The sequence below is a fragment of the Lutra lutra genome, chromosome 3 (genome assembly GCF_902655055.1).
Source record: "Lutra lutra chromosome 3, mLutLut1.2, whole genome shotgun sequence".
Taxonomy (NCBI): domain Eukaryota; kingdom Metazoa; phylum Chordata; class Mammalia; order Carnivora; family Mustelidae; genus Lutra; species Lutra lutra.
Window position 1 is genome coordinate 88,050,663 of NC_062280.1, and position 21,175 is coordinate 88,071,837.

The 21,175-nt window shown below is 37.0% G+C and overlaps 1 protein-coding gene across 3 annotated transcripts in view; it reads left to right on the forward strand.

The window, feature by feature from the left end:
• The window catches only part of GTDC1 (glycosyltransferase like domain containing 1), a 379,170-nt gene extending 360,937 nt beyond the window's left edge, over positions 1–18,233 (forward strand). Inside the window, exons 13-14 of one of the 3 annotated variants that reach the window (XM_047722447.1) lie at positions 15,924–16,008; positions 18,113–18,233. In XM_047722447.1, the coding sequence (XP_047578403.1) occupies positions 15,924–16,008; positions 18,113–18,174 (147 nt within the window). In that variant the 3' untranslated portion in view covers positions 18,175–18,233. Of the gene's footprint in view, positions 1–624; positions 1,546–15,923; positions 16,009–18,112 lie in introns of those variants that run through there. The other 2 variants (XM_047722446.1, XM_047722452.1) reach the window with 2 other exon arrangements.
• Positions 18,234–21,175: the final 2,942 nt, after the last annotated feature.

The following is a 21,175-nucleotide window of genomic DNA, read 5'->3' on the forward strand; positions in this document are numbered from 1 at the left end:
GTGAGACGTTAGGATGAGGATGCACTGAGCAGAAACAAAAGTACTGATTTCTGTGCCCCCTCCCCTTTAAAAAAAAAAAAAATCACCTTAAGCAAAAAACAAAAAAATAACAAAAAAAAAAAGAAAAAAAAAAGGAGGACGTAGGGATGGGCGCGGAGACTGTCTATTAACTTCAAAAATACTCTTATTCCTCTCTCATTATCCTGGCTTCTGTTTAAATCCCACCCCAAGCCCCCAGCGCTAACCTGTGCTTTGGGTTACAAACTTCGTTTCTCCTCTCAACCACCAATGGGTTATTTAGGAGGAGAGGAGAAGAGGGGTTAAGAGGTATTTAGGCAGAAGAATATTTAGAAGCCCCGTGTTGATTTGTCACTCGTTTGGTCAAATTAAGTTCCTGAGAAACTTGAAATTTCCAACGTTTAATATCATTTTGAGGCTTCTAAAATGTTTGAAGAGCCTCCCCTCACTATTATTTTTTAACATTCGATATTTATTTGAGTGTAGACATTTAGAATTATATATGTAAGAGGAAAAAATGCCCCTCTTCCTTGGTTTCACCAAAGCTGTTTGCGTTTCTTTCCATCCAGCTTGTATAGCTTATTTCCTCTCTCGTTCCACCAACAGAGATTGTCTGCCGAAGTGCTGTGCGCTGTGACCAAATACAAGAAACCTTCATCCGGAGTGTTCATGACCTTACTTGGCATCTACTTCTCAAGATCCCACCCCCTCTGTTTGAAATATTATTCGAACTGTAGACTTGGAAATATGGGTTGGTTGGTTGGTTGGTTGGTCGTTTAAAATGTGAGAAGAGCAGCGCCCAGGGAAACTGAGGGCGGGGAGGTGGGCCTACAGAACCCTACTGTTGAGAGGCTGAACAAGAACACATGGGAAGTGCATCAAGAAGAGACTGTTGGTAAACAATGATAACCAGGGCTTTGGAAACTCATAAAACTGATTGAAATATCTGATTCATTATTTATTCATCACAGCACAATTTTGCAAATCCAAGAATAGTGTTTGAAAACCAAGTGTCTTCTATTTTGTACATCTACTCGTCAGATGGGTCTCCCTTTCAAAATGTAGCGAAAGGGTTAAAGCTATAATTTTAGAAAAGTATCTCAGGAAATGACATTAAGATCTGATACATTTCCCTTTCTTTCTGGCAACAATATCCCCCAAAGAAAAAATATATACTTATTGATATGATGATAATGTTTCTCATTATGAGTACAAGTGTCAGAATGATTCCTGTTTGTGCAAGTGTTTTTAAAACTGCGAGGACACTTTCACTACTATGAAAGCTGACGAGCCAATGGAAGAGAACTTCTTTTAACTCCATAATAGCAGGTTACATAGTAAATGAACACGGATGGTCAAAAAGCCAATTATGGTATAAATATCCGTTGTTTACATAGAGGTGTTAAATGAGCCTTTGGAGTACAAAGGATTAGGCCCATCTAAGCTACCACTTGTTCTTCAACCTATTATGTCTTTCCTTAAAAAGGCCAGTGCCACTGTAGGTAATATGCACACAGAACATACTTCTCTATGTTGATTTTAGTTTGCTTTATTTCAATGCACACTGTTGTTTACTTTTTAAAATTTAAATAAATGTCAGCATTGTATAATTTCTATGTTAACAAAGCAGTGAGCAAAATCCCTTGTATGTTTATAAAATATTATTGTTTAATTCACATAGTTTAGAAATTCCAAATGTTGAGAATAGGAAGGAGGCCAAATACCATCTGTTTATAACTATGATGCATCGTAATATGTGTACTTTTAAAAGGAGTTTGGTCAATCATGCCACTATTTTATCTGCTCGGAATATGTTGAAGATTTAAAATGTAATTTACAGGATTACTTTTAGTGCGTTGCATCCAACTGTGAGTTGTAAAGGAATCCGTCTCTTCTGTTTTTCTCAAATTAATCATGTAACAGCCCCAATTAATGGGGGCTGTTAAACGGGTCGCTTTCTGCTTAGCTCCAGAATTCTTCTTCTAACTTTGGCTCGGTCCACCTTCTTGATGCTGATAAAAACTGCAAGGACAAATGAAACAAAACACTCCTAGCTGTGTCTTTCTGCCAGGAGATAGTCACTTAGAATGGGAGGCAGGGTATGGTAGCTAATAATTAGCTAACATCAACCCTGAGAAATTACCTGTGAAATACCCTTTGGTTCTGGGTAGAAAAACAACATGTGACACTCCCCATTTTAAAATAGTACGTTCTTGTCCCGGAGACTTCTGATTTAACTTACCTTTTCTTTCAAATGCATCTAATTGCATACCATGTAATAAAGGGAGTACATTTACTTGCCATAGACAAGCAGGTTTGGATGTTGTTTTTTAAAGTTACAAACTCAAGCTCTTTAGTGAGGCATTTTTCCCTTCCTTTACAAACTAGAGAAACTCCACAACTGAGGCCTTCAATTCAGGGCGGGCGTAGTCTTGAAGGCCAGGGGTAGCTTTGTCATGGGCTCTCTTCTTCCAGGAGGAACTAAAAACTCAGATGTCCTGATAAAGATGGAAAATGTGATAAAAACAGTTATTAGCCAATGATGGTTGCTAGATTGATTTTTCTGGCAAGGTAGAATCAGTAAAAAGCTGCCCCTCGAGATGCTTTTATAGACAAACACATGCAGAAATCTGAAAACACACTCCCAAAGAGCTGGGCATGTTCTGGATGTTTTCCTTCTCAGCTGAGTGTTCAACGGGTGCTCTATAAAGTGTTCATTTAACGATCACTGTTTTCTCAAACATTTTAGTTTTAGCAGCTTCCTCTAAAATTCTATCAACCAAGAATATCTACTTATATATCATTAAGAACATTAAGAATACCTTATCTGAGTGAACAAACTGATCTGTAGATACATTTTTTTTTCAGTCTCATTGTTACATTTTAAAAGTCTGTTTATTATCTTTCTGGCCAGATTTTTCTCCCCCAAATAATGAATCCACTGGGTCCTTATGTTACAGAGATATACCCAGGCTTGTTTTCTTTGAGTTAAGAAAATATCAGACTCCTTTTTCTTAAGTAATTGCTTAAGTGTACAGAGTAGAAGAGACAGTACAAAAAAAAAAAAGAGAGAGAGAGAGACATGTGAGAAATAAAGAAAAGGAGAATTGGAGAAAGCGTAGGGAAAGGAGGTAAGAGAACAGACGCTAGAAGTGCGATGAAGAGGCTCACCAGACAAAACTTAGCATTGCTTGAGCGCCATAAGCCATAATCATTAAAAAGCATCATCATTTCCAAGTAGAACCTAGACTGTTGCATTCAGATATTAACCAGCTCAGGGAAACTCTTAAGTGAAATCTGATTGAGGCTTGTGGATCAGTTTTTCCATTCCACCTTCTTAAGTGAAGCTTCTACTTGATATTTGCATTTGCATTGCAGGAGACAGAGAACGAGCCATAGAGGCATTCTTTGCTTTTAAGGCATTTACAGTCTAGAAGTAAGCCATGAATCCATAAAATAAATGGGAGTATGAATAAGCATCATTATATGCTACATACTGGACATGTGAAAACAAAGACTGTTTTAAATGGAGGAATTATTCAGGCATGCTTTCCTTCTGAATACCTTGGCTAGCCGCGAATTTCTAAACAAGTTAAGCAAGTCCTTAAGTGCATAAACCCTTTGGAACTCAAGGAGTCTAATGAATTGTGGTAGGTAATATAATCAAAATTGAAATTGGCATGTAGGTGCTCATTTCATGTTCCCTTTGGAGCTGACTTAGAACCACGGCAATGATCATGCGAATGCATAAGTCATTGTATAGTCATGTTATCTTGACAACTAAAATCACTTTATAAAATATATTAATAAGTTACCATAGAGCCCTGAATTTAAGCCATATAACTTAATCAATACTGAGTGGGCATTTCTAGGTATCGTATTTAAATTGAGTAAGAGATAAAAAGAAAAGAATTAAGAATAAGAAAAACGTATGGGAAACTATTTGCTTCTTCCAATTAATATAAAACATGCCAGAAGCTTTTTCTCATTTTGCTCTTTATGAAGAATTACTGACCCAGAGAAGAGTCAGATGAGGACTACCACTAAACAAACAATAAAAGCAGCAACAACAACAACAAACCTTACTCGTTTAAGAGAAAAACACGAAAAAGTAATAAATTCACCCATTTTAAAAATTAAGAAAAGACATAAAATTTAATACACATAATAAATAATAAATATTCTTCAGTTTCATATGATGGCTAATTAAGGAAAAAGCCCATGTGAAAAATTTGGAAGAGAAGAATAAAACAAGGTAATTAACTCTTTGCTCCTTCAGCCTTAAAGCCCAGTGAGCAGGGTAAGATTTCTTTTAAGTTGGGACCTGCAGCCACCTCAGAGATCAAATCTGCCTTTACAAAATAAAATAAAAGGAATCTTAGTAGCTCTGCAGCTCAAACTCCAACCTTGGTTTTGGCCCCACTCTGCTGTTGGTGCCCTAGTGTGGTGGCGCCTGAGTGCCTTGCTCTTTGATTGAACTCCTGCTCTTAACACAGATAGTTAACAGCTGGGTTCTTCCTTGTTCTCTTGGCCCTCCCTTGATGGAATCACCTCTCTGGTATTCCTTCCACCACATTTTAGTCCTTGAGAGTTGAAGACGCATTTTTTTAATCCATTTTCTAATGAAGCCTTTGTGATGTTGGGAAACCATAGCTTTAGTACCAAACTTCAGAAGAAGCAACTCAAAATCATACCACTAGTACATCGCAGAGTTGGGAGTAGGAGACATACCACCTGGTACGCAGGTTCTTCCTATCCTTTAGACTGGATTTCATACTCAGTTCTTCATTTGAATTGTGATTTTGACAATAAATTACAACTGCAGTCTTTGTATTGGGTAGAAAGAAAAAGAGAAAGGAGGAGAGGCAGAAGCAGAAGAAAGATGGGAAAGAAGAAGAAGAAAGGAAGGGGAAAAAAAATCCCCACAGGGTTTTCTGTGAAGTGGGGAAGGATACATCCTTAAATTGCTCCCCTTCTGCTTACAAAGATGACTGAGGAAAGCACTTCATAAAATTTTTATCATCTAAAGGAAAAGCTAACTCCAAAGCTATTACAGTGCTTTGTGCTTTAAAGGATAGAAATTCAAAGTATATAATCCATTGATAGAGCTCCTTAAAGAGTTCTTGGATATGCATGAGCAGGCCACAAGTTTGATTTTGAGTACATGATGGAGAAGTATTCTGTTTAAGAAATTAATAAGAATTTGGGAAAATTGAGAAACAAAACAAAACAATACACCTGACAGAAAAAGAAAATGGTCAAAGGATGGAGGGACATAAGCTATTGTCTTAAAGATAACGTAGCCAGCAACAAATTCCCCATGGTGGAATATAGTTGATTATTACATTTGTTTTTGTAATAAAGGAGTATATCACACTCCATTCTAAGCTTACACTCCAGTGTGATCTCCATCTGTAACTCCAAATGTCCACTGGAATTTGAAGACACGAATCTGGCTTGATTAGGTTCCACATTTGGGAAATGAGGCCTAAGGAAGGCAGACAAGGGTGACATTGCAGAAGGCGTGATTTAAAAATGAAGGCATAGAATTTTATGGAAATAGGAAATAAGGACAAGAGATGATTAAGAGACATGGAAGCCATCTGAGAATGAATACTAAGAAACAAGAAAACCCATAATACAGGAGGTCTTGGAGAGGGGAAAATGGCGAATTTTTCTGTGGTAAACACTTGACATTTTTAAGCTTTTCAACACCTACCTAAGCTTCTATTAGAATCTGGAGTTCTATTTAAGAAATTAATTCTTTTTTGCTAAAAGTAGTCAGTCAGGCCTGGGGATTGAATTTTGCCTTGAACAGAGGAACAAAAACACAACATTGGATTTCCAGTCCATCCAACCTGGAGCAGATCAACCAGACTATTTCCACCAAAAGACAGCAGTTTAGTTTTGCTTCTTAACCTCTAACAGGTGAGGTTCCTCTCAAACCCAAATTCTGATGTCTAGCCTCCCTTTTATATGGTTCTCTATCGACTAGGATTCTGTCAGTTGCAAAAAAAAAAAAAAACCAGAAAGATCTGGTTCAACTGAATGGCTCAGTAGGGAAAAAGGATCATTTCAGACAGCTAGAAGTAGAGATGTAGAGTGACTGCATCTCTCCACTCTTCCATCCTGATGTGTTACCTTCTCTTTGACTGCTTTCCTCATGTTCACAAGAGGGCCACAGCAATCCAACCATCACATTCTTACCATATCCTTCTTTCCAAACAGGAGAAGGGACTTCCTCTTGCTTGAGCCTCTTTCTGCAATCAGGGAAAGCTTTTCCCCAGAAGCCCGTTAGAATTCCCCATTTGCCTCATTGCATCATTTATCCATAAACTGGCATTTTGAATGGTAATGACTTCTATCAGTTAGGACCTAACCCTATTCGCAAATGATTTTAATTCACGATTTAAGCATCTTTAAGTATTTTTGATAACTTTTTGTCAAGAACTGTAGTCAAAATGTGCTACTCTATTCTGGCTTATAGATAACTTGTTTTTGCCTTCAAAGTCCTTTTGTTAACTTTTTTTTTTAAATGTATGCTAAGGAAAAACTTGGATTTTAGAAATGTATTTTTTTAATCAAGCATTTATTGACCATGAATTTCTCAGTAATAAATTCCCCAAAATGTTTCATGTCTTATTTTTATGTTTATTCATACATTCCTTTTTGTTCACTCAATAATTCATTTGAGGAGTAATTTCTTTGTTGACTCAAAAAATTGTTTTTAGGTACTTACTATGTACGTGGAAGGCGTGGGGTTAACAAGAAAAAACGTGTTAAACAACATTTGTATAACCTCAAACCTAAGGTGTATATTTGTTTCATTTTATAACAATTTTAAGAAGGGGGTAATGGGATGAAAAGGAGGAGCTCGCGTCATCTTGCTAACAGTTTCTTGTGTTCTGAGGTGCATCCTGCCTTGAGAGTCTGGCTTTGACTGACAAGTTCCTTGGGGCTGTAGGCAAGAGAATAGGGAGGAAAGGGAGAGAGAACAAAAGTTCCAAAGGTTAAATCGGGGGAGGAGGTTATCTTGACGAGAGACTGGAATTCCAAGACAGATGAAAAGGAGCAGAAGCAGCTGCCACGCCTGAACAGCGAGGCGGGGAGGGGCAAAGGGGGATTTTTAAGGATCTCTTTTCCCTTCATCTTCAAAAAAACAAAAAACAAATAAAGAACTTGGGTTATTCAGAAATAATTTTTGGTTGCTGCGTTATCGTGGTTTTATTTCTAACCATAATGCTGTTCAGGTAGTTATTACTTTGTAGTGCCCAGGACTCTGTTTCTCTATTTGATTGCAAGGGATGAAAATCAACTCCCATTAATCAGGCATAAAATTTGGCTTATGTGTCAAGAAGTCCTAGAAGATGATCTTGGGCCTTAAGGAGAGAATTCCATGATCAAGCACTGTCCTCCGGGATCTGGCTCAGTTCTCTCTCTCTCTCCCTCCATCTCTCTCTCTCTCCCTCCATCTCTCTCTCTCAATCTTTCTCTAGGTCCTTGTCTGGATCGTAGCTTTTTGTTTTTGTTTTGTTTTTTTTTCTCTGGAAGGCTATCTCAGTGTGGTGGGAATGATGACTCTTGTATACTTCATGTGATCCTTACAACCTCAGAAGAGAGAATCTATCATTTTTAGCTCCAACTCAGACCCTGGTAAGGACGCTTACTCATCCCGCCTGGGTTACTCTCCCCCTACTGGTAGTAGGGAACTTAGGGAAACACAGGACATAATTTCGGATGACCACACCAGTGTTACAATAGGACTGGTCTTCCAATCCTTCTTAAGAAACAACAACAACTTACCAGCTATTAAGAAGAGGAGTAAGTTGTGAGACAGTTGACATTGTATCTCTTGTTAGATACTTTCTTGCTTGAGTTATTTACACCACTATCACCATACAAGGTGGAATTTTAACTTAAATTTAGATCTCTAATTGTGTTTTCAAATTTCTTTCAAAAGATTACACTCCAAGGTAACTTTGAAATCAAAGTTATTGCATACGCAGAAAAACCTGGAGATAGAGCTGAAGATGGCCCAAATAAAGCTTACATTCATCACTGGAGAGATGATGTGCTTGCACTTAAAATGTCATCTGGAAACACTCCAGTCCTTTGCAGACCCTCTGAGATCAACAGGTATCCACCAAGAGATAAACTTGTGTTTTCTTTTGTTATCAAGATATACTCAAAAGAATTGCCTATCACATACTCGACAGTACAATTAACATTGGAAACGGACTGTAGAATTTGCAAGCTAGAGAGGTTCACGCATTTGAAGGATTCTCATTCAGATGTCAAGTATCTGTCAAAAACTCTTTGTTGATTTTTATTGAAAAAAGTCTTTAATTCCAGTAATAAGAGAGTTAGTTATGGGAGAGAAATGTCTGAGTGTAACTAAATCACAAGTGCAAATGGGACATTAGTAGCCTTTTGTATGCCTGAAACTTACACAACTATAAAGAGGTCTGGCCCCACACCTGGGTTATATAAAGGACTGGTCACTAGAATGAGGTGCAAAATTACGGGTGCCAACGTGTGACTCAGGAGATACTTTAGGCTCTGACTGTGAAGGTTTGCTGGTAATTTAGAAGAAAGTGGTTGGTATATCTTTGTAGAGACAAACTATTTGGACAATCTATTTTAAGTCTACAAAATAAAAATTTATGTACATACTCTTTATTATAGTTATGGTAGATTGAATTATTGCTCCCGATTCTTTCTCATCACAAAATTATACATTATACACCCATGCCCTTTTCCAAGTGACTCCACAGTGCCTTCTACTAGTGGAGGTAGTGTACTCTCCCCAACGTGCTGAATTTAGGTTTGGCTGTCACTTGCTTTGAACAATGAAATTGGCTGGAAGTGACAGTGTACCTAGTCTGAGGCTCTAACAGGCATTACGTATGCCCTCCCCATGAACCTTCACTCACCAGGAGAAGAGCGTGGCCTGGGTAACCTGTATTCCTAGGAGAATACAGAGATTCATGAAGTAGACCTGAACCCAGCTGTCAGCTTGGAACCCAGACCAGATTTGGGAAGCAGGAGTTGAATCTTGAGCAAGAGAATTACAGCAACTCACAGGCTCATGAGAGAAAAATAAAGGCTGTTTTTTTTTTAAGCCACTGAATTTTGGAGTGGCTTTTAAATGCAACATTATTATGGCAATAGCTGACTAATAGAGTAGTATTTCTTTCCTCTGCCTACAAGTGTTTTGAAATTGATGGTGCATCTAACAACTCATAGCATTGTAGGATCAAGGAAATTCACTAATTATACAGTTAATCATTTAATTAGAATTATAGGAAGTGGTACAAAAAGGATGCGAAGAACACAAAACACAGAGACCTAATCTAATCTGAGAGTCAGGAAATGTTTCTGTGAGGAAGTGACATTGAAGCCGAGCTCTAGCCTTGGGCTAAGCAAAGTTGGGGGCAGGGAGAGAGGCATTCCAAATGAAGGGAACAATCTTTGCAAAGTCCCTGAGGTAAGTAAGAGAAGCTCACTTCTTAGGATAAGTATCTGGAAAGCAAAAGAAACAGGAAAGTGCCAAGAGAATGGTGGTTGTTGAGGTTTACTACAGTATTATGAGTTGAATTGTGTCTCTCCTAAACTTCATATGTTGAAGTCCTACCACCCAGTACCTTGGAATGTGACTGTCTTTGAAGATAGGGTGTTTAAATTAAAATGAGGTTATTAGAGTGGGCCTTCTTCCAGTCCAACTGGTGTCTGTATAAGAAGAGAAGACTGGAACACAGACACAGACACACACAAAGGGAAAATCATGTGAAGACCTGGGAGAAGACAGCCATCTATAAGATAACAAGAGAAGCCCCAGAAATCGACTCTATCAATGCCTTGATCTTGAACTTCTAGCCTCCGAAGACTCCAAAATTGTGAGAAAAATAAGTTTCTGTTAACTAAGCCAGCTAGTCTGACACTGTGTTACAGCTGTTTGTCTTAGTACATTCAGGCTGCCATAACAAAAATGCCTTACACTTGGTGGCTAATAAAAGTCAGAAATATATTCTTCATACTTCTGGAGGCTGGAGGTCCCAGACTAAGTGTCTGCAAAGATTCAGTGTCTGGTGAGAGCGCACTTCCTCTACATAGACTGTCATCTTGCTTGTTTTTCCTACATGATGGAAGGGGCAGGGGTGATCTTGGGGAACTCTTTTATAAGGGCATTAAACCCACTCAGGAGACCTCCACCCTCATGACCTAATCACTTCACTTCTTAATACCATCACATCGGGGGTTAGGATGTCAACTGTGAATTTTGGGGGGACAAATTAATACACACTATAAGCCCAGTACTAAGTACCATGCCCAATAGTAGCTGCTTAGTATGTATTTGTTGGATTAATTAGTGATGGAGGTGAATAAGCCACATGGAATACACCATATTAAGGATTTATTTGTTTGTTTTATTTATCTAAAGGGCAATAGAAAGTTATTCATGGTCTTAAGCAGGAGAGTAAATTTCTCAGAATGATTTTAGAAAGTTTTCTCTGGCTGCAGTATAAATAATGGATTGGAGGGGGGAGAATTAAGAGGTTGTCACAGGGGAAGATGGTGGTGGCTTACACTAAAGCAGGGGCATGGGAGCTGGAGACAGGTGGATTAGTTCAGGACATATTCAGTGGAGAAATCAAGGGGGCTTCGTGGTTGGTTAGACAATGAAGGAGAAAGAGAGATCAGAATGACTTTCTGGTTTGTGAAATTGAGATGGGAAACCCTGGCAGAGATCCAGATTTCTGAGGAAGCCCACCAGAATGGTTTGTGGTAAATTAAGATGCCTATGGGATATCAAGAAGAGACTTCCAGTTACAGGATTATTATGATGTAGATATCCTGAAAATTCTCCCACTGCAAATACTAAAATTCTAGATACAATAAAATAAATGCTCTTCAATCCATGGTTGAGGTCACAAGAAAGTAAGAAACATCACCAGGGACCAAAAGGAAGAGAGAACTGAGAGCCCATGTGATAATGACATAAACTAACAAGGCAGGCTATAAATAAGCTGGGGTAGGTTAGGGTGATGGTTATGTCTCAGAAACTTAGGAGCTTTCATGTTCATACTCGGAGATACACACAAAGCAAGGCCTTAGAAATTCTGAGGGAGATGCAGGGAGCGGGTATTGAAACTGAAACTTACAAAAATCCAGGATCATTTAAGGACTACTCTTTCAGTAAAATGGTAGACAGGAAATAATCTGCAAACTAGCACGAAGAAAAAACAAGGAAGTAAGGTATCTACCCTTGGGTGCCAGGTGGAAAATAAACTTTTCCAGAGAATTTGTAGACGCAGACATGCCATGTGATTTATATGATTGAACACAAATCATATGAGCTTGGTGTTCAAAGTGCATGGCCTCTAACACTTCGTGTTGAGATGTCAGTGTATTCCAAAACAGAAGCAAACTGAGAGCAAATCTAGTGCTGTACAAGCTTATGCCAGGCCAAATGTGAAGTCTCCAGCTGAAGCCAATCAAAGATGAGTTCACCATTCAAAATTCCAAAACATACAAGGTAACAATCCACCTTGAGAGATTTAGAAAAGAGAAAAAGCAGCAGAATTATACTTACAGGAAGTGTGGAACTATCAGATAATAATCGGTAATAATAATCAGAAAGACTGTAACATATACGGATTTAAACTGTCTAAAGCATTAGAGAAGGAAAAATAAAAGCATTAAAAATAAGATACTGATAGATTTGAAAAAAGAACGAATTAGAAATTCTAGAAATGTAAAATATTGCCCTCAAAGTTTAATGCCATCAGTGGTTTTAAGGGCATATTATATACAGCTTATGTGGAATTCATGAACTTGGAAGTAAATCTGAGGTTGTAAAGAAAATAGATACGAGGTTATACATATATTTATATATATAATTTACACACACACAAATATATACACAAAGGGTGTTTTGAATGAAAAAGTCCCTTATTGTAGAAACTTCATAAGGATTTAGTAACAGGAATAGGACAAACATCAACCTATTAATGCAGATTATCTACAAAGGAATGCTAATGAGATTGACAACAGATTTCTCAATTGCAACATAATAGGCAAAATAAAATAATATCTGCAAAATGTTGAGAGAAAATAGTTGTCAATCAACAATTCTATAGTCATGTATATTTCATACTTTATATCATTCAGGAATGCGGTCCAAAGCAAATATTCTTTCCAGATAAATAATGAGAAAGGTTGTGACTCAAGGAACTTTGCTGAAAGAATCAAGTCAGAATCAGTTATTGAAATCATGCATGAACTGGTATGATGCATTGCGAGGAATTCAGTCTTGCTTCTATGACACTGTGACCTGAATCTAATCATGAGGAAACATCGGACAAACTTAAACCAAAGGAAATTCTGCAAAATAAAAAGACTCATCTCCAAAAGCATGAAAGTCATAAAAAATCCAGGGCAGACTGAAGAATATTCCAGACTGGAGGAGACCAAAGAGACATGACAACTTAATGCAGCGTGTGATCTCAACTGGATCTTTTGGTAACAAAAAATATTGTTGCATCAATCAATGACTCTAGAGTGTGGTCTGTTGACTAAAAGGCAGAAGTGTATCAAAGTTCATCTGCTTTTGCTGGTTATGTTGCAGTTAAGCAGGAAGATGTTCTCATTTGTAGAAAACATATTCAAGTGTTTGGGGGTTAAAGAACATCAGTATTCAGAAAAAAAAATGACTTACTTATATTGTATCTAGATTTCTTTGCAATTTTTTGATTGATGTGTGTAAGTGTTGAATCACTCTATTATATACCTGAAACTAGTACAATGCTGCATGTTAACTAACTGGAATTAAAGTAGAAATTAAAAAAAAAAAAAAAAACATCTTGGAGACTTGCATGGATTCACACTGGAGAACCAGGATTGTTAACATATATCTCAGTGAATATCACCATGAAGAGATGACGCTCATCTGAGCACCCCATTTCTTTGTAAACTATCTGGAACACAGTTGCCCAAATATCTCAATGGCTCTTTAATAGGTTATTGGATAGGTGGATGGATGGAAGCATGGATGCATGGGCAGATGGGAAGATGGGTAGATAATAAAAGGGCAGTCCCTAAATTGCATCACTCTACAAGCCACTGTGTTATTGGACTCCATGCCATTAAGAATGCCACCAAGAGAATAGCTAAATCACCCTCATTCACTCATACCCATCCTCATTCTTCTTTCCAAAATCAGCAGCAACTGAGAGTGGGTAGGGAAAGACTCTTAATCATTTTCCTCCGAAGCCAAAGTAGCCCCAAGGTTTGTAGAAAAATCAAGTGGTTTGGCAAAACAGCACATTAGAAAAAAAATTATCGTTGTGAGTTACAGACACTGAAAAGTATCTTTTTCTAAAAGCCATTTCTTCCAAGTTTCCTGTTTACTGAAAAAAAACAAAGGGCATTTGAATTATTTTCACCTTGTTTGGTCTTTGCTTTCTATCTTGGCCTTACTACATTCTTATTTGTATATTTAGGGAGATCTTAACAGGAGTAAATTTGTTATTCTAAAGCAGTCTACAGATGTACACTCGCACAGCATAACCGAATCACAATTTTATGCAGGATTTTTTCTTCTGTCTTAGATTTTGCAGTTCTTAGAGGAAAATGTGGAAGCAGTGGTATGTCACAGCTTCTATTAGAGAAGTCCGAGAGAAAGGAGTACAACATGGTGATCAGCCTTGGCAGTCCCCACGTACGGCCTGATTATGTTGTAATACTGTTTGATGCAGTTGTATGTTTGATCAGTTTCAAGAGATGAATATCACCTCACTTCAAACAATATGATACAGTCTCATTGTATGGAATTATGGCTGCTGTCAATCAGCATATGGCATAACCCTTAAAGTGCCATCTTTGGGGAACGTCATAAAAATGATTGCAACACTTGCATTAATTAGTAAGTTTTCACACAAAAACCAAGCATAACCTATTAAGACAATTTATCTGCTGTATCTCTGTTCATTTTTGTTATTATGAAAATACATGTATAACCCCTACACACATACGCTCAGCTGATTAGCTCAACTTATTAGAACAGCCGGGCTGATAACAAAGATATCATAAGAACGAGCCCCCTACTTCTGTGTGGATCTGTAAGCTACACTTTCTATATTCTGTTGTATCGTCCCTAAGTATAGCCCTCCCTTGAACCAACTGTCTTATCAAAGTGAGGGGTGGGTGCAAAGTAAGGGTAAACGTTAAGTTGCCACTAGGTCTATGTTCTTTACCAAAAAAAGAAACCTCAAAATTTCCACTTGTGAAATGATAAATAAATGGCATATGAATATGTTTGATATGATAAATACAAATTCAGAGTCTTTTGAATATCATTAATTTCATTTTGTCAATGTTAATGGTTAGATACAGCATTTAAAGGGATTAAGAGTTATGATCCTTTTTACATTAGCAATGGAATGTTTTCCCTCTTGCTTGAGGATGTGTTTCTTTGTTATCAGTTATTGTGTTTGTCTTGGGTTTTTCCATCGTCAACCAGTAATACCTGTGGTTTTGATTTTTCCCAATGTATACATAATTGGAGGCATTATTGCTTTGACATGGTACATGCTGATTTGACCTGGGACTTAAAACACTTTCTCAGGCCAGCTAATACCCCCAGATTTAACTGTGTGTTGTTTTTCTGTTAAGAACTTTTTTTTTTTTTTAAGAGAAAGAGAGGAACGTTAGAGAGAGAGCATGAACAGGGGAAAGGGTAGACAGAGAAGGAGAAGCAGGCTCCCCACTGAGTAGGGAGACTGATGTGAGGCTGGATCCCAGGACCCTGAGATCATGTCCCAAGCCAAAGGCAGAGGCTCAACCAACTGAGCCACCCAGGTGCCCCTCATCTGTGTTTATTGATACTGTGTTTATCTCTAGGGTATTGTGCACCTTTTCCCAAGGAATTCCTCTCCCACTGTTTCCCAGCATTCTCCTAGGCTCCTCTACTGCCATCAACTGAGAAATCACTTGTTGTGGTGGATAGCCTTCTAAGATGGCTTCCAAACATCCCTGCCTCTCAGTATTCATATTGTCTAATCCTCTCCCTTTGACTATGGGCTGAACCTAGTGACTTGCTTTTAGTGATAGAATATGGATGTCACTTTTATGATTAGGTTATAAAAGACTGCGACTTCTGTCATAATGACTTCCTCACTAGCTTTGATGAGCCATGCTCCCATGTTGGAGAGCCCCATATGGCAAGGAACTGAGGGTAGCCTCTGGCCAAGAGCCAGTAAGGAACTGAGACTCTCATTCCAATAGCCAGTAAGGAACTGAGTCAGCCAATTAGTAAATGTGAGCTTGGAAATGGATCCTATCTCAGCTGACCCTTGATGCGACTGTGGCACCAGATTTACATCTATAGAGGAAGACCCTGATGCAAAAGACTCTGCTAGGTTGGACACAGAATCCAAACCCACAGTGAGATAGTAAATGTGTGGGGTTTTAAACCACTAAACTTTGGGTTTATTTGTTACACAGCAAGACGGCTAACACAACTACTATCTCTTAGTAGTTGAACATAGTAAGTAGCTCACCACACTCCTTTTATAATGAGTAGTAAAATAGTGGGGCTGGAGATCTTTACACTTTTGCCTCAAAATATGGACAGTTTCATACCCAGGGGCAGGCTACATGGAAGTGCTGACCAAGTCCATAAAGGACATATGACATCTTCAGGACCTTCCCCAAAAGATCCTGCCATTCTTCATGGGCAAGAGATATTGACCAGTGTTTACTCTTTGGCATAGGATTATAAAAGTGGAATTTCTTTTTCCATGACAAAGTTTAGCACATAAACAGACTGGGGTTGTGGAAACATAAAGTGGTTTTTATTCACATCACTGATGGTATATTCTTAGATGCCTATCTTTGTTTCCCAGATTCTTTCTCCCATCAACACATCATGTCAGCAGCTTGTTGAGTGTGTGGTGGACAATCCCACTGGAGCCTTCAAAACCGGTATAAGTAGGTTGTCTTACTATTACTGGTAGCAAGATGACTTGAAGAATACATCCTAAAATAGGATCTATACTTTGTGAACTGTTTTATTTACTTAATTATCCACATATGAATAGAGGGGATGAAAAGTAATTACAGTGGTCAATAATCAAAAGCTTTTTCTTTTTATTGTAACACATAGATTTGATCTTTCCTAAGTACATTTAACCCAATTTTGAGATCTTTTTATTTCCTTAACTCATATCTACTGCAAAGACACACTTCAGTAAGGTGTTGGATAGGAGAGGGAAGTCAATTTGGTACTGAACATGTTCCATGGGTGGGCCATGTGTGATTTATCAAATAACTGATTTATTTAAATGGTCCCTACGTAGTCTAAGATTTAAAACAACAGTAAGAAAAAAAGAAAACAAGAGATTATTTTCCTTATTAGATTAAATGAATTCTATCCAGACTAATTTATAGGACAATGGCTTGTATGTAGTTGGTGGGGGTATAAACTAACACAACCTTTTCAGAGAATAATTCTACCAACATTTTATGCCTGTTTCATGTCTTAGAATGTATGCCAAGAAAATAAATCTGAACTTGAAAAATATTAAAAGATATTTATTGAAATGTTCTTTATAAGAATAAAAAATTTAATGCAACCAAAATATCTGTCAAAAGAGCTAAATACATGATCAGATATATAAAATATAAACTACCTTTGGCAGTTAAAGAGAGACACTTGTATTATGGAGAGGTATCAGCAACGTATTGTTAAATTTTCAAGGTTAGCCATTGAACAAAATACACATATGTTTTGGTTCCAATTTTTTTTTTAAAAGATGTCAACCTTCAATGTGCATGGATGAACAACATGTACTAAATCATTAAAACTAGTTTTCTTTAATAGAGGAATGATTGTGAGATATTTGAATACTTTCCAGTGAACATGCATTATTTATTAGTGAGAAAAGACAGCTATTTTCACTTTGAAAAATTCTAGATATTAATTTTTGCCTTTTCTCTTTTGGTCATTGAAAAAAATTCAACACATAATCATCTGTTTCATTTTGTCCTCTAATTGTTCATCTATTTTTAATTCATTAGCTCAGTTGGCATTTATTAAGCATCTATCATGTGTCCTGTGGTAGTCACTGAAGAAACAATATGGAACAATTCTGAATTTGTGTGTCATCTTTGCAGGTATCCCACCCACTACAAAATTATAAATGTCCTAAAACTGGTTCTATAGCATCTCCTTTTAAAATAATCTCTTTAGTGGCCCAAATCTTGCTGATGGTTGCCAAGGGTTCAAAGAATACCTTTACATTCAAGTTATTTATTGCTAAAGGAGTGATTTTTGAAATTCAAGACTTGAGTTCAAATACTAGAATATGTATTGGAATGAATTTAAAAACTCAAAGTCCCTGAACAATTAAGCAATAACTTCAGGAATAGTAAGGTCTTAGTATGTCTATAAAAGTATCCAAAATATCCAACTGAGATAATCTAGTCACAGAGTTCCCACTGAGCATGGAACAGAATGTTGGAATTCTGGAATGTTGGAACAGAATTCTGTTGAAAGAGAATAACACCTCAATGGTTAACTATATTGGTATGAACATATATGTAATCCATATGGATTATGTATGTGAATACATTCATGCAATGCAGACTCATATATACATATTTGGGAATCAAAGATTTAGTAGCCATGTGCACCCTTCACTGCTGATTTGAAGTTTTTCTTATTTCACAAATGGCCACTTGCATGGAGGACCTATGTCAGACAGCATTCCGTCAGGACAGACATCAAAAGGAGCTTGCTGAAGAGCTTTGAGTGGACCAATGTCTAATGGCACATCTGTGAAGGGGTGGGGTGCTGACTTACCTGTTTCATTGGAGATTCTGTGAGGATGCAGGATTCTCAAAATGTGAATTTGTTTGTTTTCAGTAGAGGTGGTCACTTGAGATCTTTGTTCATCATTTTTTTAAGGGACTTCTGGTACTTCATAAAGAGAAAACAAACAAGAAAACAAACAAAGAGAAAACAAAGAACTCATTGGGATAGTTCATTCAAGGAATTCTTGACTCTTCAAAGCTTTTTCTATCTTTCCCACAGGAAGTCCTAGAGACTTAATCTACCACCCTCCTTTTTTCATTTCCCTGTCATTAATCAGATGATACACTGAGAGAAGCACAGATGTGGAAGGAAAGACGTGAAAGAAGATATGAGTGAAGAAGGCAAGAGAAGATACAGATAAGGAATTGAATATGGGTACATAGACCACAGTTTCTCCAACTATAAATAAAAGAATTTCAGGATATTTGCTATTGATAATGACCACACTTGGAAAAGAGTTCAGTTGTGTGTGACTTAAGTGTTAAAAACTGGACAGCAGGCCCAAGAAGGAGTAGTTTATACTATGCCTGTATGCCAAAACTGAGACTTATAGTTTTGGCTCTTCTAGAAATGGATTCTTCAACCAGTCAGTTGGGGATCCCCTGATCAGTATTAGATAGGCTCCTGCTATCCCCTACAGGGAAGTGACCTTGCAATCACCAGCTTCCTTTTTGTCTTTTGTAACTTCCTGTTCCTGCTCCCTTCAGCCTGTAAGTCTTTCATTTTCTACAGCTCCACACAACTCCTTTGTATCTCTAAATTCGATGATGGCTTATTTGAATCAATTGTTGCTCATATAAACTCTTAATGTTAATATGCCTCAGTTTATCTTTTAACATAAACTATAATCACCTTCTGAGCTCTGTGAGACATTGCCCAGTTGGAAAATTTTTAGGTTTGACATTGGGAGCTAAAGTTTCTAGTCCATGCCCTCTCAAAATGGCGGCGCAGTCAAGAGCACATTATTTGTCCTACCCGGTATGCTTCAGTATCCCTATTTATGAAAAACAAAATGGTAAACAGTGCTTAACGTACCCATGTCATATACCTGATGTGAAAATGGGAGACACATTGAAGACATGAAAGTGTTCTGAAAGATTCAGAACTAATTGCAAAATTCACACATTAAAACCAAATAAAGATTTTTTTTTGGGGGGGTGGTTTGACTGAGCAAAATATTATCACTCAACCATTAATGGATGAGTTCAGTTAATAAAAGTGTGTGGCTTGTGAAGAAGTGGATTGGTATTAATTATAAAAATTATATTATAATTAATGCCCTCATTAATGATCTACCGATCAATATCAATTGAAGGTTTATTATTTTAAGGAGAATGGGCAATTAGCAATTTGATGCCATGAAAAAGAGATAGCCAACTGACTGATGGGTGCCCATCAAGTTTAATTTTAATTTGTTTTAAAAGAATCTTCTTTAGGAGTGAATTTAAATGCACATCGCTCTTTTTCTTTTCAGAAAATGAATATATATGTTGTTTAAAAAGCATATCTGAATGACAAAGAATGAAGTCTGGCATATGTAACAAAAAATGAGCACATCTTCTAAATGGGCTCGATGGTATGGTATAAGTTCTATTCTCTCACATAGTAATATAACTGGATTGCTCTTTAAATTAAGTGAATTTGTATGTCCTTTCTCTCTTAATGGAATCAGTTTTGATATACTCTTTGTTCGTGCTGTTACGGGCTTCAGTCTAAGGGTTCTTTGTATTAACTTTTTAAAGTTGCATTACAAAGAGGTTTTAAGATTTCCCAACAGGCTTTTATTTAACCAAAGCTTTTGATCTCAAACCTGCTGGGGCCTAGTGAAATCCTTACCAATTCTCCAGTAACTCCTCACTATTGGAATTTGAAAAGACCCACCTGAAGGATTGAACTCCCTGTATGGTTTCAGCCATCCTTTAGATCACTCTATTTAAGCAGACAGCAAGGGGGTCTAGTGCACCCTTTGTGATCTGCTAAGCAGCCTAAGGTGTCCTTTGCATAAGTTGTACTCCTAAGGAAATAAAAATCAGGAGGACACAGACCTATATTCCTTATTTCCTGCTATCTTCAGTTAAAGGGGGATTGCAGGGGGTCTGCTTAACATCTTTTGCTACCTAAATACCTTTTGGACATGGGAACTCCATAAAAGAACTTTCATTGCATCCATTACCCTACTGCGGTGCATAACAAATTAGATTTAAAAGGCTACTTTTTTCCCCTTACAGCTATTTCCATCATTTTCTTTAAAATTTCAATTTAGTGTCGAGTGACAGAATATTCTATAATATACTTTAAAATTCTATAATGCCAATTATGCTGAGCATTATTTCCAAAGAATTAGGCTTTATTATTATAGATAAATTATAGTTTAAAAGATGAGATAGAGAATTGCTTATGTTCAAAACATGTAAAATATAAAACTATATAAAGTAACATTGTTTTTTGAATAACTCTTCTTTAAATATAGTTGTGCATTAATTTTTTTATCTGGGTCCCAATTCCCATTTTTAGACAAGCAAGTTCAACTGCATTTGATGTTGAAAGATATCAGTGCCACCTATTTACCTATTTTGAGAAAGGGTGAAATAAAATTCTCCATTATAATAGTCAAGTGTTTTATTTATTTTATTTAAAAATTCCATTGTGCAGAGGTTCTAGGGTTGTAAAGAATGAGTATGGAAACAAGCAAAATTTGTAAAGAACACATTTGCTGCTGTATATAAGAACAGATTTACCTTTCTTATATACAGCAGCAAATGTGTTCTTTACAAATTACAAAACTTCTATATAACTATTTACATTTACCTTTCTATTAATGTGATGCAAAACCTCTTCATTATTTAAAAAAAAAGGTTTTTGGCTTGAAGGGGAGTAAAATATGTGACACCAAAATATGCTGCTTTGACATGTAGATTATTTTGAGCTGAAAGCAATCAAAATCCAGTAGACTAAAGAAAGACTTTTACCTTTCCTTTGACTACCTAAACTAATTTAGGTAGGGGTCCTGGTCCAGAAAGAAAGCTATTATCTGAGATAAATTCTATCTGAAAGACCTATCTGTATGGCAGAACAAATATCTACTTACCAAACATCTGCTTTTTTTTCTTGTCTTGTGAATTATCCTCCTTCCCTTTAAAGCCCCAGGCCCCTATCCCATTTCTTAGTTCAGGATGGCATATAAGCCTCAAGTGCTTGAATTGCCCTTGGGTCTCATATTTTTATTGGGCTCCTCTACATATGTAACTAAATTTGTTTTTCTTTTGTTAATCTGTCTTATGT